Raw genomic sequence first — 18430 nt, 5'->3', positions numbered from 1 at the left:
AACCGCGGCTCTGCAGCCGCCGGAAGTGACGGCAGCGCGCATACGCGTGCCCGGAAGCGGCCGTGGCAGAAGTGGCGGCATGGAGCGGCGCGGCTCTGCCTCCGACTCCTCGGATTCCGAGGACTCCTCTCTCTCGGACTCGGAGGTGAGCCCGTTGCTACGGTCGGTAGCGGGGCCGCCGCCCGAAGTCGCCTTAGGGCACGGCGGCCCGGTCTGAGCGCGTTCTCTCCACAGCTCCAAGAGGCCTTCGCTAGGGGCGAGCTGAAGCCGGGGCTCAACGTGGTGCTGGAGGGGCGGCCGAAGCAGTCTAACGACGTGGTGAGGAGCTGGCGCCGGGCCGGGGGGGTTGGCAGAGCCGCTGGGTGATGGGGGGAGCGGGGATGGAGGTGCTTTGCGGCCTGGAAGGTCGGGTTGGGCCGGGGGGGGAGCTGCTGCTTATGGAGGCGCTGCAGCCGCGCAAGGAGCTGTGCGGAGATGCGGGGGCTTCTGTGCCTGAGGTCTTCGAGAGCTCAGCAAAGCCAACGTTTGAACCTTGGGAGGAATAACCGTATGCATCAGTGCAGGTTAGGGGTGGACCTGGGCGTCTTGGTGGATAACAGGTTGGTTGTGAGCCAGTGCTGTGCCCCATCAGCTAAGAACGTCGATGGTATTCTGGAGTACATTAAAGAGTGTGGCCAGCAGGTCGAGGGAGTGATCCTCCCCTTCTCCTCTGCACCCATGAGGCCGTGTCTGCAATGCTGTGTCCAGTTCTGGGCTCCTCAGTTTAAGACAGACAGGAAACCGCTGGAGAGAGACCAGCAGAGGGCCACAAAGATGATGAGGGGCCTGGAGCATCTTTTTTAGGAGGAAAGGCCTGGGGCTGTTCAGTTTGGAGAAGACTGAGAGGGAATCTCATCAATGCTTATAAGTATCTAAAAAGTGGGAGTCATTTGGATGAGACCAGGCTCTTTTTAGTGGTGCCCAATGACAGGGCAAGGGTTATTCTTTACTTTGAGGGTGCCAGAGCACTGGAACAGGCTGCCCATTGGGACTGTGGTGTCTGCTTCTCTGGAGATATTCACAACCTGCCTGAACGCTTTCCTATACAACCTGCTCTAGAGAGCCTGCTTTAGCAAGGAGTTGGACTGGATGATCTCCAGAGCTCCCTTCCAACCTTCTGTGGTTGACCCTCTGTACTGACTTGGGGCCTTCTTCAAGCAGAACGTTGAGGTTTATGCTTTCCAGCCTGCATTGCTGTGATAATCTGGGGAATAACCAAACAGCTTCAGAGGAGTAGCCTATTTTGTGACCTGGATATTCACTTTTGCCAAACTAGAAATGTTGTTTGTGTGTCACATTGCTCAGAGCTGTGCTTCCCTTTCGTAGGACGGTTTGAAGCAGTGCCTGGCTGATTTCAAGCACCAACTAGCATGGGTGGAAAGGCTGGATGTGACGTTGGATCCAATTCCAAATGCTGTGGAGTCTGTCTCCCACAGTGATCCTAACAAAGATGCCGTTGATCCTGAGAATGATTTCCAGAGAGAGATGAGTTTGTAAGTATAAGAAGAGGTTCTTCATAGGTTCTCTACATATTGCTGCATGCCTGGCATCTGGTTTCACATGAATGCTGTAATCTATCACTGGTATTGCTCTTGGCTCATCTTGTATTACGTTTGACGATTCCAAATGTTTTGCAAAATAACTACAAATAAATGCTAATATATTTAATCTGTTTTGTGACAGGAAGTAATTTCTCCCCTTGCAGCAAATTTCCATCCATTGCTGAAAAGTGTCTTTAGGAAGTCTGTGGATTACAACACTATGGCTTTAACAGAGGATGGCTTTATCTGTGTGGATGTGTAGTTCTCTTTGCTGTGTGTTTTACAGTATGATGTATAAAACCTTAGGAGGAGGATACCAGCATTAATACTGTTCTGGCACAAATTGCTTTAGGTAGCACTGAACGCTCTAGAATATGAATGTTGGTATAATACTGGATTGAATTTTGTTAGATCCTGGTCTCTTCTACCTTACGTGAAGAGCTTGTGTCAGAGCTGTGAGCTGCCTGTGCCCTGTCACAGAGCTGCTGTTGTGCTGTCTCCCCAGTTACCGGCAGGCGCAGGCAGCGGTGCTGGAGGCCCTACCGAGGCTGCGTAAGCTCCATGTTCCTACCAGAAGGCCAGATGATTACTTTGCAGAGATGGCCAAGTCAGACCAGCAGATGCAGAAGGTACGTGCCATGAATAACAGCTTTCATTCCTGTGCTGTGTGTTGGTTTTAGCCTGTGTTAAGTATTAACTGTGTAGTCCTTAATAGTTGTTGTCATCTCTTTGACAAAGGCCTGCAACAACATTTGTGTTTGAATTTTTTTGCAGTAGGAAATGTCTTCCTGTATAGGTATTTCTGTGCAGTGTATTTCTGTGACTTCCACAACAGGCTGGAAGTGTAAAGTAGAAGAGTGGTTTACATTGTGTCCCACATACAGTTAATATTCAGAATTGAGATTTCATATATGTAACAGTGGTTGGGATGTTGGTGGTGTTTATTATTTGTCATAAAACTGGCAGTGAATGGAGGCATTAATGTGATCTTTTTTTTTTTCCTTAATTTATATTTGGTGTATTCTGGCTCTCAGTGGTTTTCAGCTGTGGGTGTTGAGTTAAGCTGTAGCAATGGTTATAGAGAAATTATCTGATAGAGACAGATTTTCTTTTTGCGTTCAGTGGTATTGTTTACATAATTACTGATTTCAGATATGCACAGATGTCTTAAAGTTCTCATGCTTTCCTTTGTATTTTCTTTTTTCCATTACTTTCTTTTCTTTTCCCCTAAAAAGATTCGGCAGAAGCTTAAGAGTAAGCAGGAAGCAATGGAGAAGTCAGAGAAAGCGAAACAGCTCCGTGCAATGAGAAAATATGGCAAGAAGGTGAGGAGGAGCTACAAGAGGGACCTGTCTGTGACAAGAATCTAGAGCCTAAATAAGCTTAGAAAGTGGGATTGCTGGAGGCAGGATAAAATGGAATCACTCTGGTCTTTTGTCTAGCTGCCCAAAGGGAGACAGTGGTGGGATACCAAGGCCTAAAGAAGGTAGGGGCACTAGAAAAAAACAACACTAACATTTTGCCTCTTTTCTCAGGTACAAACAGAGATTCTACAGAAGAGGCAAAAGGAGAAAAAAAAGATGTTAAATGCAGTCAAGAAGTATCAGAAAGGTAAAGTTAACTTGTCTAAGAGACTAAATGTACAATGGGAATAGTAATCTGTCAGAAGTGTAAGGCACTGCGATATATGATGTCATATCTACTGCTTAGCAATAAGCTTGAAAGAACCATACACTTGTGGCAGAGAAAATCTTTGGTGTTCAGCAAGGGTGATTTTTTTTGCTTTTATTTAGGCTGAAAATTTGGTTTCTGTGGTGGTAACTGAGCAGCTGTTTTGTCCTTGCTCTTGCAGGTCTCTCTGACAAGCTGGATTTTCTGGATGAAGAACAGACTTCATCTCAGGGGAATAAGAAAGGCGGTGCCAATCAACGAATGAAGAAAGGGTGAGATTAGAAAAGAAAGATATTTAGAGGCAGAATCTCTGATTATTTTTTTTTCAAGTTCTGTAGGAGTTTTGTATGACAAAAAAGCTGTGTAAATTACTGTTTGTGAAAAATAAGTCCCAAATGACTTCCTATCCCTAGAGAGGAGAACTGTGGCCTATTGGAGTACAGACTGAAATGTGCTAATTTCTTCCTCTTTGATCAGAGGGGGAACTTCTATGAGAATTGATGGGAGTCTGTCAGCAGATATTTGCTTCCTTCTTGAGGGCTTCCTGAGGAAAGGTGCATAAGTGGTGATGCAGCAGGATTGTTTTTCAGACCAAATGCCAAAAGACGATACAAGAATCAGAAGTTCGGTTTTGGTGGAAAGAAAAAGGGCTCGAAGTGGAACACAAAGGACAGTTTTAACGATGTATCCAGCTTCAGGTCAAAAGTGGCTCACAACAAAGGCCCTGGAAAAGGAGGAAAGAAAGCTCTCAACGTAAGTAAAATGATGAGTGCAAGTGATTGTTGTTGGTTGGGAAGCCCTCCCTGGTCTGGGAGGGATACCTGAGTATGTGATTAGTGCATCCAGCATCTGGAAATAACATCATTTGATTGTGGATAGGGCTGGGGGCAGTCGTTTGGGGTTTGAACAGGGAGATAAGTGGGGGACTTAGCAAGTACTGTATGTTGCCATGTGTCCCAAAATCTCCTTCTCCAGAGGTACTGATGCTACGGAGCTAGACTAAATTCTGAGGACATTAAAGATTAGAGTTTATTCTCTCTTTGTAGAAGAGACCTGGGAAAAGAGCACGGCAGAAAATGAAGAGCCGAGCAGGCTGAGAGGACTGTGCTCCCCACGAGGGATTCTCTGTCTTTGTACGTTGGAAGGTGTTTCTGCTGTCTTCAAGCAGCTAACTGTGGAGCAACCTGAATGCTTCCAGGTGGCAAGAAATAAGTAAGTGGAAACTAGTGCCTTATCACTAATTTGTTCTTGTTGTCCATTTTGTTGAAGAGTTGTTTGGTACTTAAATGTTTGCTGTGTGAACATATTAAATAATTTACACAGAGCTCCTGCGTCTGATTTGTATTTAGTTGTGTTATGAATGGTGGCTGAGATCAGCTCCATGTTCCCTTCATAGCAACAGCTTTTTCCACAGCTACTGTTGACACGTATTTGGGGACTTAGAATTCTGAGTCATGTTGCTGATGTCACAATAAGAAGTCTGAGACAAATGCATCAGTCTTACAAATAGTTTTATTTCTGTAAGGCTGCAAATCTGGACAGATTCGGATTCTATCCTCACTTTTTTTTTTTCAATCTTCTCTTGCCAAAAATCCAGATTCCTTACCTAATAACAACCCTGGCCTAACGCATTAGCAGGCATTGGCTATTTCATTCTATGCTGTGTGGCTCTGCCACTCTACTACTGCAGCTTCTCCTACTGCTTCTTTGGGTGCCCCCCGGCAGCACTGTGCATTGTGATCTCAGTTCTCCGGCGTGGGAAGAAGAGTCTGCGATCAGTGCGGTCCACGTCAGTCTGGAAAACAATTAGCATGAGCTGGACAGGCATGTGCTTTCCCTAGAATTAGTTGTGGTCCCTTTTGGAAAGAGGAATGTGCTTTGTTCATTGCTGCGAAGGAATGCTTAAGTTACTCATTAGTGAGGTGCAACTTATTTTAAAGTATACTGTTCACAGTTTCATTACACGAGAACCTGGTGAATGGGGAGACCTCAATCTTGGAACCACCTTTAGGAATCTTGACTGCACACTCACTTCTCCACACCTGTATTTAGTTGTCTGTTTCCTGCCATGCTAATCCTCCTGCCTGTATCTAACAGCGTGAAGCCCTCCTGGGATGTTTGTCTCTGCCGTGAGTAACTGCTGCACTTGGAGTGTAATATGCAAATCTGCAGAAGATTCTTATTTTAGTTCTTTGTAACTGGTCAGAATTAATGGAGCCCTCGTTTGCTTTTCTGGAAACGGTAATCTACAAAATCAGTTGCTGTCACAGCTATTTGTGTCACAGGTATGATTGATGTCATCCTGTTAGTAAGATTCTCCCTCCTCCTGCTTATTCACTTTCTCCAAATGAACCTTCATTGGTGTGTTCTGCCTGTGCTGAACTGTTGATTCATGTTCTTAGTTCTGCTTTCCATTTGTTTGAAAGGTGGAGCCCACTTTTTTTTCCCACACTGCTTATCTGTGTCAGTGGGCATTGCTCACTCAGCTATATTTCAGAGCTGAATGCTTTAACGAGCAGCCCTGACCCCTAGCCTGGCATTTGGCAACACGCTTGGGTCAGCTGTCCTTGGAGATATTTGGTGTGCAAGCTCTGCAGAGCAGGACGACTGATTCAACATGGACAAGGCTCCAGTGGGGGGGGGAGAGTCCTCTTAGATCTCGACTTGACAAACTTGCTGCCTGGGAGCATTGGAGCCATTCCTGTTTTTCGTATTTGCCACAGATTTTCTGGCACCAACACCTCTCTGGGCGCTGGGCTCAGCCTGACTCACACACACTGCTCACCAATGGCGTTGTGTTCCAGCCTATTTCCTGGCTCTCTGTTTGTGGCTCCGAGTATTTCTTCGTTGGCTCCAGTGCTGCTTGATGAATAATATTCAGAAACCTGGCTGGGGGTTAAGAGACATAAACATACATGAAGCATGACAAGGCTCGACAAACCTGGGGCCGTGTGTCAGAATGAGACTACCGATCCACCCCCAGCACCAGCAGTCGGAGGGCAGGGGTCATTTCCCTCACCATCCGCAGGCTCCTCGATGTTGTCGTGCCAGGACATGGGCTTCTGAGTGACTGCGTGAACTGGAAGAGAAGTGATGCGGGCGAAGGGCTTCAGCGTGCGCTTAGCATCGCCCCCGCCTACGGTTTCTTCATCATTGCCCACCCCAGCCTCGTTCTTCCCCCTTCCCCGAGAGGTGGGCGCTCACCGGGTCTCAGCGGGTTGATGCTGTGCTCGGTGTGCAGCCGCTGGCAGCGCAGCTCCTTGCGCACGCGCTCGTACAGCAGCCGGTTCAGGTGCACCGCGTCCGGCGGTTCCTTCTTCCCCCCTCGGGCGGCCATGGCCCCGCGCTGCGCGGCGTCCCGCTGCCCGGCAACGCGTCACGTGGAGCCGCGCGGCGCTCCGGATTGACCGGTTTAGCTGTACGCCCGCCTCCTCCGCCGGTTTCCTCTCTCGTCTCCTATTGGATGTCGAATTAAAGCTCCCGGCGCTGATTGGACGGCGGCTCCACGCGGCGAGTTTGAACGGGCGGCGGAGCGACCCCGGCGGCACCGCGATGGGGGACGCGGAGCTGCGCTGCACCGCCGTCGTGGAGCGGCCGCTGCCGGGGGGCGCGGGCCCTCTGCGCCGCGTGCTGCGGGGCGCGCTGGTGCTGCTGGGCCGCGACGAGCTGCGGCAGCCGGTGCTGCGCGTGGCCGGCGGCGGGGGGGAGGCGACGGCGCTCAGCTTCGCGCTGGGAGGCGACGCCGTGCGGCTTTTCACGCGTTTCGCGGGGGAGGGCCGCGCGGCGGTGCGGGTGGGCCCGGGCGGCGCCCAGGTGCTGCTCTCCGACTGCCCGCCCGACGCCCTGCGCCGCTTCCTCCGCCTCCTGAAGCTCAAGTTGGCCGCCGGGCCGCGGGGTACGCCGCGCCAGCCCCGCCTGTTGGGTCGCCCGCCGCCGGCCTTCTCCGTTATCAGCCCGCTGCAGGAGCGCGACCTGCGGCGTGACCCCGTGCGGGACCGCGGCGGCGGGGAGCGTCCGGCGGAGGTGAGGCCTCGGACGGGGGGGCGGCGGGGAAAGGACCTGCGGGTACGGGCTGACAGCGGCTGAACGCGAATCAGCAGCGTGCCCGGGTGGCCGATAAGGCATCCCGGCTCGCGTCAGCAACAGTGCAGCCAGAAAGGACAAGAGGCGATCGACCTCCTGTGCTCGGCCGCACCTCGAGTGCTGTGTTCAGTTCTGGGCCTGTCAGTACAATCCCCTCAGGGCATCGAGGCCCTGAAGTGCGTCCGGGGAAGGGCAATGGAGTTGTGAAGGGTCTGGAGCACCGGTGTTCCTGGGAGAGGCTGAGGGAACTGGGATTGTTCAGTTGGGAGGAAAGGCCTTCCCGAACCTCCTCATCACTTTACAGTGCCCTGAAGTGAGCTCGTGGTGATGTGGAGGTCGGCCTCTTCTCCCAGGTAACAGTGATAGGATGTGAGGTGATGGCCTTAAGTTGTGCCAGAGGAGATTCAGGTTGGATATTAAGAACAATTTCTTCTCATAAAGAGTGGTGATGCGGCGGCACAGCTGCCCAGGGAGGTGGTGGGGTCGCCATCCCTGGAGGTATTCCAGAACTGTGGGGATGTGGCACTGAGGGCTGTGGTCAGTGGGCATGGAGGGGTGTGTTGGTGGTTGGACTGGATGATCTCAGAAGTCTTCTCCTACCTGTATGATTCCATGATTCAGTTCCTCACAAAGAGTCCACCGTGCTTCCGTCCCACAGGTGCCCCGTGCAGAGAGGCGGCCCCCTGCCCGGCTGTCAGTGGAGCAGGAGGCGGTGCTGGGCGCTGTGCGCAGCGGGAAGAGTGTCTTCTTCACTGGCTGTGCAGGTGAAAGGCTGTGTTTGGGTAAAGACCTCAGTGCCAAGCTGCTACTCTCTGCACCCTGCAGTGATGGTCCCCTGCAGCCCTATGACACCTTGGTAAAAGCAGTGTTCTCTATCTACCTCTCCCAGGGACTGGGAAGTCATTCCTGCTGAAGAAGATCGTGGGCTCCCTCCCTCCTAACAGCACCTATGCTACAGCCAGCACTGGAGTGGCAGCTTGCCACATCGGTGGCACCACACTCCATGCCTTTGCAGGTAATGTTTGGCCAGGCAGCAAGGGGCTGGGGGCTTCTGCTCTCATCCCAAACAGCCCGAAACTTCCCAGAGTTTGCTTGTTTCTCTCCTGGCAGGTATAGGCTCTGGGAAGGCACCACTGGAGCAGTGCATCCAGCTGGCGGAGAGACCCGGGGTGCGGCAGCACTGGCTGGCCTGCCAGCGTTTAATCATCGATGAGATCTCTATGGTGGATGGCAAGTTCTTTGACAAGCTGGAGGCAGTGGCAAGGTGAGTGGGTGTCAGGTCAAACAACAGGCATGAATTTCCCTACACTCTCAGGTTGCTTCCTTCCTATGGTTTTGTTGTTGGATACAAAGCAGCCATTGGGATGTCTGGAGGTAAGTCTGAAAATGCAGCCAGCATTAAGACAGATTTTTTTATGAGATAGCTTTTGATTGTGTCCCCATCCTCCCGGCTGTGTCTGTTCTGGTTGCAGTTTCCATCCATAGAGCTGAGTCCAGGGCACAGTTGTCTATTTATGCTGTTCCTATCAGTTCTCTGTTGCTACCTCAACTAAGTTTGCTGTATTTACTGTGACTCCAAGATGCATTTCAGCTCTCTGTGCTTTCTCACTCCATGTGAATACTGTCTGAACAGTGAGGAGCAAGAGGCAACTGTATTATAACAGCTACTGAATCACGAAGACTGGCAATGGTGCTTTGGTTGGACAGACAAAGACGAATGTCTTGTAATAATATTGATTAATTTATCTCTTCTGACACAGCTAAGAATAACAGTCCTTTAATGAGGGTGATGGAACCTGCTGACAGGCTGAGAAATAACTTCTGAGACTTGGCTGTGTTCAGGCCCTGGAGGACATTCAAAACGTCTCTTTCTTCCCTTTTAGGGCAGTGAGAAAACGAGATGAGCCTTTTGGAGGAATTCAGCTCATCATCTGTGGGGACTTCTTGCAGCTGCCCCCAGTCTGCAAGGCGAATGAAGAAACCACGTTCTGCTTCCAGGTACAAAGCTGTCCCTGAGCTTATCCTCATCATTTGCATTTCCTTTCTTAACAAGAGAATGATTTGCCAGGCAAAGAGCTGGAGGAAATGCATCCACATAAACATGGAGCTGACTGAAGTGCGAAGACAGACAGATAAGACCTTCATTTCGCTGCTGAGTGCAGTCCGTTTAGGCAGGTGAGCAGAAACTCGACTCTGTTTCATGACTCTGCTCCCTGCTGATGGAGCCATTGCTCACATCTCCCTCATGCTCTGTGAGGGATGTGTGGCTGGGGGAAATAGCTATGAATGCCTTAGTCAGTGTAAGGGGGTCTATGATATGGTGCTAGGTAAGGAAGAAACACTTTCTAAAGTGTCCCTTTGCAACTTCTGATAGGGAATGCAAGGGGTATTGAGCTGGGGATGGGCTGGGATGCACTCTTGCACTTTCTGTAGTTACTTTTGTCCACCACTCTCTCTAGAGACCAGAGCTTTAAAACCTGATGTGGCTCTGTGGAAGTCACTGCTGCTCGAGAACTATCCCTGATCACTGCAAATAACAGTGTCCTCTTCCTGGTCACCAGGTGCACAGAGGAGGTTATCAGCCTGCTGCTGCATACAGCTACTAACAGGTCAGAGCACGATGGGATCCTGGCTACACGGCTCTGCACCCACAAAGATGATGTAGAACTGACTAACGAGAGACGCTTACGACAGCTCTCAGGTGAATTCTGTGCAGAAAGCTGCTGGCTTCAGGGCTGAGCTCTGAGCAGGGATACCGTGGTGATAAGAGGAGGTGAAGTTCTGTCACAGCCTGAGCTGTACACGTTGGAGTTGAGCTGCCAGGGGAATTTTTTTCCCTTTTTAAATATACTTTATTTTTTCTCGGTGAGCTGATTGCTTTCTGTGAGGTGTGGTGGATACTGCATCCATATCCCTGCTTCCTTGTATAGAATCTCAGAAAGTCCATGCATTAAACCAGACACTGTTTGAGTTAAGGCTTATTTCATTCCTGGCCCATCTGGCCCAAGGATTCCTCCTTAGACCTCTTTGGAGATCCAGTGTGAAACTGGTCATATGCTTGAAATGGTAGTTGGTCAGATCCTGCTTACTGCTGGTCCTTAATTTCCAAGCCTTCTAATGCTCTGGCAGGTATGTTGGGAAGGGAGGTAACAGTGAGCTTTCTGGTGTTAGATGTGTCAAGCTTGCACCCAAGGCCCTTAACATCCATTCTCCTCTGTCACTATAAGAGGAATTGCTGCAAAAAAAATAAACGCTGAGACTCCTGCAAATACAGTGTAGCTTATGTCTGATAGTTGTAATTGGTCACTACTTTTTTTTTTTTTTACTTCATAGGAGATCTGCACACTTTTGAGGCTTTGGACAGTGACCCAATGCTAGTGAAGTTAATTGATGATCAGTGTCCTGTGGGTGGTAGAGTTGAGCTCAAGGTCGGAGCTCAGGTGAGTGTGTGTACACGTTTGTTTGGGAAAGACCAGCAGATCAAATGGCATAAGCAAAATGAAGGTATAACAGCTAAATATAGATTAATTTGTAGAATACACATTCTGCAAGGAACAACCATGCCAAGCCAACATAAGACTGGACAGATTAGTCTGATCTCAGTATCCTTCTTGCTCGTAACCCAGGCAGAAGAATGACTTGGTTTGAGCGCAGGTGTGTGTCCTGTGGACCATGGTGACTACAGTAACTTACACATATATTTCTTATCAGGCCCAGAAGCAGAACATAGGTTCCTTGCTTGGCGTCTCAGCCTTGGATACAGCAGTCTTCCTGACCTGTAAGAGTAAGGCGTAGATTGCCAAATATGCTGTACTGGTTATCTTGCTGTGATCTGAGGCTGACAGAGTGGAAAGGATGCAGGATTATGTTGAAGAAGAACCACTGGGTGATGCTTTGCCTTGGGAAGGTTTTCCTCTGCTTCTTCCACAATCATCTATGTTTGTTGGCATTTGGGAGGGATAAATCACTTCCCTGCATCTGAGGTTGCAGCTGTGGACAGAAAATCAGCTGAAAAGTGTTCACTGCTGAGACTGTTGTAGCTGGGAATCCTAGGAAGGGAAGGCTGTGAAGCAGCTTCAGTTAAATTAGAGATTGTGCTCCAATCTGCAATAGAATGATGTGGCGATGCTGATGCCTTCTGGCTAGAAGCTTAGCTGAAAGTGACTGAACAGACTAGAAAGCCAGCACACTAAGAGATTTGTTTTCCCCTCTCCTTGATCTCTGTAGGTGATGCTAGCTAAGAATCTGGACGTGTCTCAAGGGCTGGTGAATGGAGCACGAGGAGTTGTTGTAGGATTTGAAACTGAACAGAAGGGTAAAGTAAACTATATTTTAAAAATACTACTGCCGTGCTGATGTCTTCTTAATTTTCTTTACTGTTTGTTAAGAATAATGTAAGGGAAAGCAGGGAAGAGAGCTTCTCTGCAGCAAAATGTTAGTGGCTCTCCTGGGCTGTTGTGATACGGTACATCAGTTGTAGCTGTTTGTAAGGCATCCTGTGTCTGCTTTCTTTACTGTTCAGATATGTATACTCATTTGCATTTATTTCAGTGTTGTTGAATCAAGTTGTGGTGTGTGGGTTTTTTTTTTCCTTCAGAGAGTATTGTTCTGTTACAGAGAAAATACACACTGCAGGTATCTCAACTGATAAACTAGCTGGATATAACTCTCCTGCTCATGTCCCAAATGTCATTTCAGAATGTCCTACTTAGTGAGTGGGGTGGGTTGTTCTGTTTTGATATGGGATTTTTTTTAATACAGGCCTAAAATTGATGGAATACTAGTGTGAGGAAGAGGAAAACCTGTTCTTAAATTGTATGGCTTCCTGCTGATAAATGCCAGGAACGTGCTCTTATTTTCCTCCTATTCCCATTCCCACAGGGCTGCCCAAGGTAAGGTTTCTCTGTGGAGTCACACAAGTCATCAAAATGGAGAGGTGGCTCTTCAAGGGGCCATCAGGAGTTCATCTGAGTCGCCAGCAGTTGCCCCTAAAATTGGCATGGGCCATTTCCATTCACAAGAGCCAGGTGAGTGCATTTCTACAACAGTCTGTAGACTTTTAGAGTATCATAAGCCTTATTTTCTGGGAGTGCTTATGTTGCTGGTAAAACTGGAGAATAAACTTGTCATAGAAAAGCTCTAGGTTGTGTATCTCTTGTTGCAAAGAAGACCACATCTCTTCTGTCCATGATAATTGTCTATAAGCTTAGTCTGGTAGACAGTAGTGTTGCTACTCCATCTTTATGGAGTTTCCATAACCGTGCTGCCATCTACACAGTTGGTGTTGGACTCGAAAGCAGCAGTAGTTACTGCTGTGGGCTGGTCAAGACTGTGTTTCCCTATTAGTCATCAGCACTGCTGATCCTGCAGCTTGCTTTGTGTACCTGGGGAAGCTGCAGGAGTTATAGCTGTTCTGTTTGAGCTGCACTTTGCTTGCAAAGGTGTGTGCTGGCTTTTTTTTTTTTTTAATGTAATTAACACATTTCCTATTTTTCCAGAATAATTCACACACTTTGAACACTTCTCTGTAGAAGGCCTATAAGCTTGTTCCCAGGCTGTGTTGTAAATTCTGCTGCCTCCTGGGATAGCTTGCTGGTTCTAACCCAAACTCTCTCTCAGGTGGTCTGGCTGATGAGGACTCCTTGAAACTGACTTCTCCCCCACTTAATTACTAGGAGTGAAAACAGTGGAATTTCTTTCCCTGCTGAATTGAGTGCCTGGCATTTGTGGAGTTTCAGACAATAGTAGGCTCATAAAATTGTCATATCATTGGAGTTGGAAGGAACGCTTATAGGCCATCTAGTCCAACTCCTCTATAATGAACAGGGACACCTACAGCTCCATCAGGTGCTCAGAGCCCCATCCAGCCTGCTCTTGAATGTTTCCAGGGATGAGGCATTCACCATCTCTCTGGGCAACATGTTCCAGTGCCTCATCACCCTTCTTGTGTTTGAAAAGTGCACAACTTTTTTTCTTATTGAATCTATGTTTCAAAACTAAGAGAAGAGAGAGAGTTTCCCCTTGTCCTATAAAAACAGACCCTGCTAAGAATCTGCGCCCATCTTTCTTGCAGTCTCCTTTTAGGTACTGAAAGGATCTCCCTGGTACCTTTTGATAAATTCATAGGATATGTTAGTATTGCTATGACACGGTGTTCTGTGTTGCTTGTTTGGCTTTCTTTGTTTTGCTGTGTGACTAATTCCTCCCTCTCTTTGATAGGGCATGTCTTTAGATTCTGTGGAAATCTCCCTGTCTCGTGTCTTTGAAAGTGGGCAGGCTTATGTAGCCCTTTCCCGAGCCCGTAGCCTTGCAGGTCTCCGTGTTCTGGATTTTGACCCAAAAGTAGTGAGAGCTGATCCTACAGTGTTGCAGTTCTACAGACAGCTGAAACGTCACCAACTTCAAACCCAGGTAAAGAAAATTCCTGTACCAGCAGAGTGCCTTGTGCAACCAGGATGTTAAATGCCTGGGCTGAGGTGCTTCTTTTTGTTCCTAAGCAAGATCATTCAAGTTAAATCTTGTAGTGGCAAGAGAGATGCAACTATGGGACAGGAATATGTTGGGGCAACTCTCAGTGGCAAAATACCTTGTGTGGTTTTGGGATTGTATAACACTCCTGGCCATGTGGGTGAAAGGGACAGCTGGCATTCTTTGATCCTCCTCTTGCAGTAAGGACTAAAGAGGAAGAAAGCGAAGCGGCAAACCAGAAACGTCTTGTATTTTGTTTTTCCTGCATTAGGATTCACTGCGCACCCACCCAGACACTGATGGGAAAGAGAACTGGAAATGCAGCTGAGAGTGTTCTTCTGGCCTCTGTGAGGCGTCAGCACAGACTGCTGAGTTGCAGCAACCTTGCTGTGAAGTATATTTGATACCATAAATGAAGTTGAAGTTTTTTTTTTCCTTAATTCAACTGACTCTGGATATGTAGAAATCTCCCAGTCCCGTTCCTCTGAAATTGAGAAGTATTCTATAGTCCCTTTCTGTGCCCATGGTCTTGAGTACTTCTGTGCTGCAAATGTGACTAGCAAATGAAATACTGAACAAGGATGTGTCAGAGAGACCTTCCTATGATTTTTATCCTGTCTGCCTGGCTACATTTCATCCTCCAAATATCTTGACTGTGAAACTTGGATATTTTTCTTCAAGTATACTGCAGTTGAGAGAGGGAAGGTGACCAAGGACTTGAGAAGTAATCTGTAACTGCCTACTTCAGCAAGTGCAGGGATGAACAGAACAAATATACTGTCCTTTTTCTAAAAGCCTTAATAAATCAAACTTTGGTTTTTTGTATTTTGATGCATTGCTTAAAGCTTAAGTAATTGGTATGTTTTTAAACAGTTAATATGCAGGATTAAAGTGAAATAACTTCCAACTGAAATATTCATCTTTCAGAGGAGTCTCTGTAACAAAGCTTCTGCAGCTTGAGCAGGCTGGAGGGCAAGTCTTAGCAGCTGCTGTCTTTAAAGCCAGGCAAGGAGACTGGATAGCTGTTGGTTAACCTAAGAACAAACAGGTCTGTGGTAAGGCTTCAAAATGTTTTCTTTTCTTTTTTTTTTTTTTTTTTTCAAATGTGGTTTATTTTTCTTCTGGGCCTAGAGGTTAGCATTGTAGGAAGGAAAAGCAGAACATAAGAGTTATTCAGACATGTTTATTCTCCCCTTCTTGATGTACCGGTACACTGCTTCTTCAAAGAAGTCTGATTGGGGTTAGATGGAATTCTCAATGGGGGCTGGAGCCTGCAAGGTGAGACCACTCCTCAGCCTTCAGGCTGTTCCTGCCACTACCCTGGTCTTTCAAAGTCTCCTTCCCTTACTGTGTGCGTATCTGTAGATACTGTGAATACATACAAATACACTTTTTGAAGAATTGGAGACTGTTGTTTGAGCTTGACTTCAGCAGTTTGCTCACATCTGGGGTGAAACTGAAACATGACCTTTGTTTGCCCCCAGCCCTGAACAGTAGGATGCCAGTATGCTGAAGCATTGCTGCAGGGGCATGGGATTCCTAGAGCCTCCTTCCTGCTTGGGGCAGGAGTCTGAACTCTCCTATGGCCCTGTGCCACAGGGCAACGGGGATGGGTGATCTCTCCTGACCTGAAGGTTGTGCTCTCCAGCTGGCTTGGCAGTGATGTACAGCTGGGGTGACTGGGTCTGGGGGGTGCTCAGGTTCAGCCCTTTCCTCCTGTAGTGGCACATGTGGAGCATAGGCATGGTATGCTGGCCTCAGCCTTTCCTGGCCACCTCTTAGTCCCCTGGCAGCACACGTGCCCTCCTTTGCTGCATGTCTTCCTCTTGTAGCACAGTTGGTCCATTCCTTATGTTGCTGTTTTGTGCTGCACACCCAGGCCACAAGCCTCTGTGCTGTCCCGCTTGCACTTTGTGTGTTATTTCAGCCAACTCTCCGCCTCCATCTTAGTGGGCTGAGTTCTTGCTTTCATTCCTCTTGTTGTGTTGATAACCAGCTGACACTGTGTCCATCTTCCCTTCATGTCCTTTGCAGTGGTGGTCAGAGGCTGTGGAAGCCCTAGTCATCTGGGACAGGGAAGTTGGATGAGTAACCTAAAGGTTTGTGGGGTTGGGCTTGTTTGCTGTCTTGTGGATTTTGGAGATGAGGTGTTGCGTTAAGAGGGGTTTGGACATGGCTGTTTGCTGCACTTATTTTCCCCACCTCTCACTGCCATGTGACATTTTGCCCTTCCTTCAGTAACATTTTGCCCCTCTTTTTTCCCTTAATAAACTATTACTACGTCACAGATGATGCTCTGTGATGGGATCACTGTGGAGCTGTCCGGACCAAGTCCTGTCTGGCTCCCAGCAGCCTTGACCAACATCTGGGTGCAGACACGCCATTCACCACACAAGTGTATCAATTTTGTTTGAAATTTTATCTCTGCCCTCTCCTGTAGCTTCTTGTACCATCTGTGCCATTGAGTATGCTGGGGCGCAGAAGTGTGGCTGCAGGTGCTATGGTGTGTCATAAGGGAAATGGTCTGTGATGAAACAGCTGTTTCTGTAGCAGGAGAGAGGTAGGAAGTTGCCTGCAGCATGGCTGGAATGGTGTTAAAATGAGAGGCAAGCCAAGAGGGTTCATGGCACTACAAAGAGGAGCTGGGGTTTAATTATTATGCTCCCATAAATTTGAGAAAATGAATATTGCCTCTCCACTTTCACAAACTGAAGGGAAAGTATTTAAGCATGGCTTTTGCCTTAACTTAATAACTACAGCTATAATAAAGTGAATTAAACTATGTGTTTGATTCATAATTGGTATTTCTGTTACCACGAGTACAGCCATTCTCCTCTCAAATACATTAAGCTGTAGGAAACTGCTTTTTATTGGCTGAAGTTTCATAATACATTTATGTGTTATTGGAAACATAATTCACATGTAGAGCGTTATTAAAACCTCACTGGCTTCCAGTTTAAATCTTTGTGCAGTGATTTAACTCCTTCCTCATTTTTACGTGACATTTTCATAATAATTAAACGTGAATGTGTCCTTGCAGTCTGTACCCAGACGTTCCGTGGTGAGCAGCAAAGGGAGCGATATTCTTCCTGGTCTCAGATGCTGTAATATTATTGAGTCTATGAATTACTTCCCCCTATCCAGAATTGCTCCGAATAGATCAAACAAATGCTACTCTTAAGTAATGGAAATACGGTACATTATAGGGTATGCTATGAATGCTAATAATGTCATTTTTCTCAGATATTAAAAGTTTCTCATTTTCTATTATACTGCTTGATGACATGCAATTGTCTTCTGCTGCTAAATCTAAGCAATTGTATTATTAGTATGAGAAAAGACCCATATTACTAAAGATTGCATTTAGATGTGTAAAATTTGTCTTGCTATTCCTGTATGATTATTTAATACTTGTTTTCATTACAAATTATAAGGATACATGGTGGAATTTTCTTAGCTAAGCTACTAATTCATGAAATCTAGTTTTGTTTGCAAAACAAGTTGATAACAAGTGTAATAGGATCATGAAATAGCTTAGGTTGGAAGGGACCTTAAAGCCCACTCAGTTCCAACCCCCTGCTATGGGCTGAGTGTCCCCACCAGCTCAAGCTGCCCAGTGCCCCATCCAGCCTGGCCTTGGGCACCTCCAGGGATGGGGCACCCACAGCTCTCTGGGCAGCTGTGCCAGTAAATAGTTTCTTCCTAACATCTAACCTAAGTCTTCCTTCTTTTTGTTTAGTACCATTTCCCTCTTGTCCTATCACTTGGCATCGTTGAACTTCATGAGGTTTTCATGGTCCCAGTTCAGGTCCCTCAGGGTGGCATCCCTTCCTTCTGTTGTATCAACTACACCACTCAGCCTGGTGTCATCAACAAACTTCTGATGGTGCGCTCAGTACCCTTGACTCTGTCATTGAAGATGTTGAAGGGCACTGGTCTCAAGATCAAGGCTCTGGGGGACACCACTCAGCCTCCACCTGGGTGTAGAGCTGTTGATCGCAACCCTCTGACTACGATTATCCAACCAATTCCTAATCTACTCAATAGGTCAGCCTTCAAATCCATAGATCTCCAATTTAGTGATAAGGATGTGGTGTGGGACCATGCCAAAAGCCTTGCACGGATTCAGGTGGGTGACATCAGTTGTCCTCTGATGACATCTCTCCATTGTAGAGGATCAGCAGATTGGTTAGGCATTATTCGCCTTTGGTGAAGCCGTGCTGGGTGTCTCAGACCACAAGTAAAGTTAGAAAAGCATTTAATCATTTTATCTGAATTCTTATAAAATCTGTTATGGTGTTGATACAGGAGGCTATCAGATGTGACAAACAACTTAAGAGAGGTCCTCTGGAATGGCAGCTGGAGGCCATATAGGAACCCAGTGCATCTTAAAAGGTACCTACAAAACTATTGGCAACTGAATTGAGCCTACCGTGTTCCAAGTGAAAACTTAACGTGTTTTTACTGAATTGTTTATGATAATCTCTTTGCAAGAATGTAGAACCACGATATCAATGTCATTGACAGAAAACAGTGGGTTTTTTATTTTTATTTTTTATTTAGTAACATTTTCATTTAGTAACATGAAGTCTGGCATTTTAGGGGATTTTCTCTTAGTTCTAAATTTT

At 47.2% G+C, this 18430-nt stretch overlaps 3 protein-coding genes across 5 annotated transcripts; 2 read left to right on the top strand and 1 right to left on the bottom strand.

The window, feature by feature from the left end:
• The first annotated feature begins 79 nt into the window (after positions 1–79).
• Positions 80–3752, top strand: EBNA1BP2 (EBNA1 binding protein 2). Its single transcript, XM_046898235.1, has 8 exons — positions 80–145; positions 235–318; positions 1366–1532; positions 2086–2209; positions 2816–2905; positions 3116–3191; positions 3433–3523; positions 3665–3752. Exons 1-8 carry the CDS (start codon positions 80–82, stop codon positions 3750–3752), a joined length of 786 nt encoding a protein of 261 aa, XP_046754191.1.
• A 993-nt stretch (positions 3753–4745) lies between these two features.
• Positions 4746–6677, bottom strand: FAM183A (family with sequence similarity 183 member A). 2 transcript variants are annotated; one of them, NM_001277563.2, is made up of 4 exons: positions 6456–6606; positions 6271–6330; positions 6037–6140; positions 4746–5046 (listed from the first exon to the last, which is right to left on the bottom strand). In NM_001277563.2, the coding sequence occupies exons 1-4, from the start codon at positions 6586–6588 to the stop codon at positions 4948–4950; spliced, it is 396 nt and encodes a 131-aa protein (NP_001264492.2). In that variant the 5' UTR covers positions 6589–6606; the 3' UTR covers positions 4746–4947. The 2 variants fall into 2 exon arrangements, with proteins under 2 accessions (NP_001264492.2, NP_001264494.2); NM_001277565.2 differs by lacking the exon at positions 6037–6140 and having other exon boundaries at positions 4750–5046; positions 6193–6330; positions 6456–6677.
• Positions 6678–6763: 86 nt separating this feature from the next.
• Positions 6764–14627, top strand: PIF1 (PIF1 5'-to-3' DNA helicase). Of its 2 annotated transcripts, none has more exons than XM_426648.8 (12): positions 6764–7274; positions 7993–8098; positions 8224–8349; positions 8445–8598; positions 9218–9332; positions 9403–9509; positions 9896–10035; positions 10668–10774; positions 11562–11649; positions 12216–12361; positions 13554–13745; positions 14074–14627. In XM_426648.8, the coding sequence occupies exons 1-12, from the start codon at positions 6804–6806 to the stop codon at positions 14128–14130; spliced, it is 1809 nt and encodes a 602-aa protein (XP_426648.4). In that variant the 5' UTR covers positions 6764–6803; the 3' UTR covers positions 14131–14627. The 2 variants fall into 2 exon arrangements, with proteins under 2 accessions (XP_426648.4, XP_015146811.1); XM_015291325.4 differs by having other exon boundaries at positions 7993–8116.
• The last annotated feature ends 3803 nt before the right edge of the window (positions 14628–18430 follow it).

Source organism: Gallus gallus, chromosome 8 (genome assembly GCF_016699485.2).
Source record: "Gallus gallus isolate bGalGal1 chromosome 8, bGalGal1.mat.broiler.GRCg7b, whole genome shotgun sequence".
Lineage (NCBI taxonomy): Eukaryota > Metazoa > Chordata > Aves > Galliformes > Phasianidae > Gallus > Gallus gallus.
Note: the sequence above shows the minus strand (reverse complement) of the source record. Positions and strands in the feature narration are given on the sequence as shown.

Bases quoted from the DNA above. Each gene is read 5' to 3' on its own strand.
- FAM183A (NM_001277563.2), bottom strand. From the start codon at position 6,588: ATGGCCGCCCGAGGGGGGAAGAAGGAACCGCCGGACGCGGTGCACCTG. The intron at 6,141-6,270 runs GTGAGGGAAATG...CTTAACCCCCAG, and splicing joins CATCGAGGAGCCTGCGGATG to CCAGGTTTCTGAATATTATT. The intron at 5,047-6,036 runs GTGAGCAGTGTG...ATTGTTTTCCAG, and splicing joins GCTGGAACACAACGCCATTG to ACTGACGTGGACCGCACTGA.
- PIF1 (XM_015291325.4), top strand. From the start codon at position 6,804: ATGGGGGACGCGGAGCTGCGCTGCACCGCCGTCGTGGAGCGGCCGCTG. The intron at 8,350-8,444 runs GTAATGTTTGGC...CTCTCCTGGCAG, and splicing joins CACACTCCATGCCTTTGCAG to GTATAGGCTCTGGGAAGGCA. The intron at 8,599-9,217 runs GTGAGTGGGTGT...CTTCCCTTTTAG, and splicing joins AAGCTGGAGGCAGTGGCAAG to GGCAGTGAGAAAACGAGATG.
- EBNA1BP2 (XM_046898235.1), top strand. From the start codon at position 80: ATGGAGCGGCGCGGCTCTGCCTCCGACTCCTCGGATTCCGAGGACTCC. The intron at 146-234 runs GTGAGCCCGTTG...TTCTCTCCACAG, and splicing joins CCTCTCTCTCGGACTCGGAG to CTCCAAGAGGCCTTCGCTAG. The intron at 1,533-2,085 runs GTAAGTATAAGA...CTGTCTCCCCAG, and splicing joins TTCCAGAGAGAGATGAGTTT to TTACCGGCAGGCGCAGGCAG.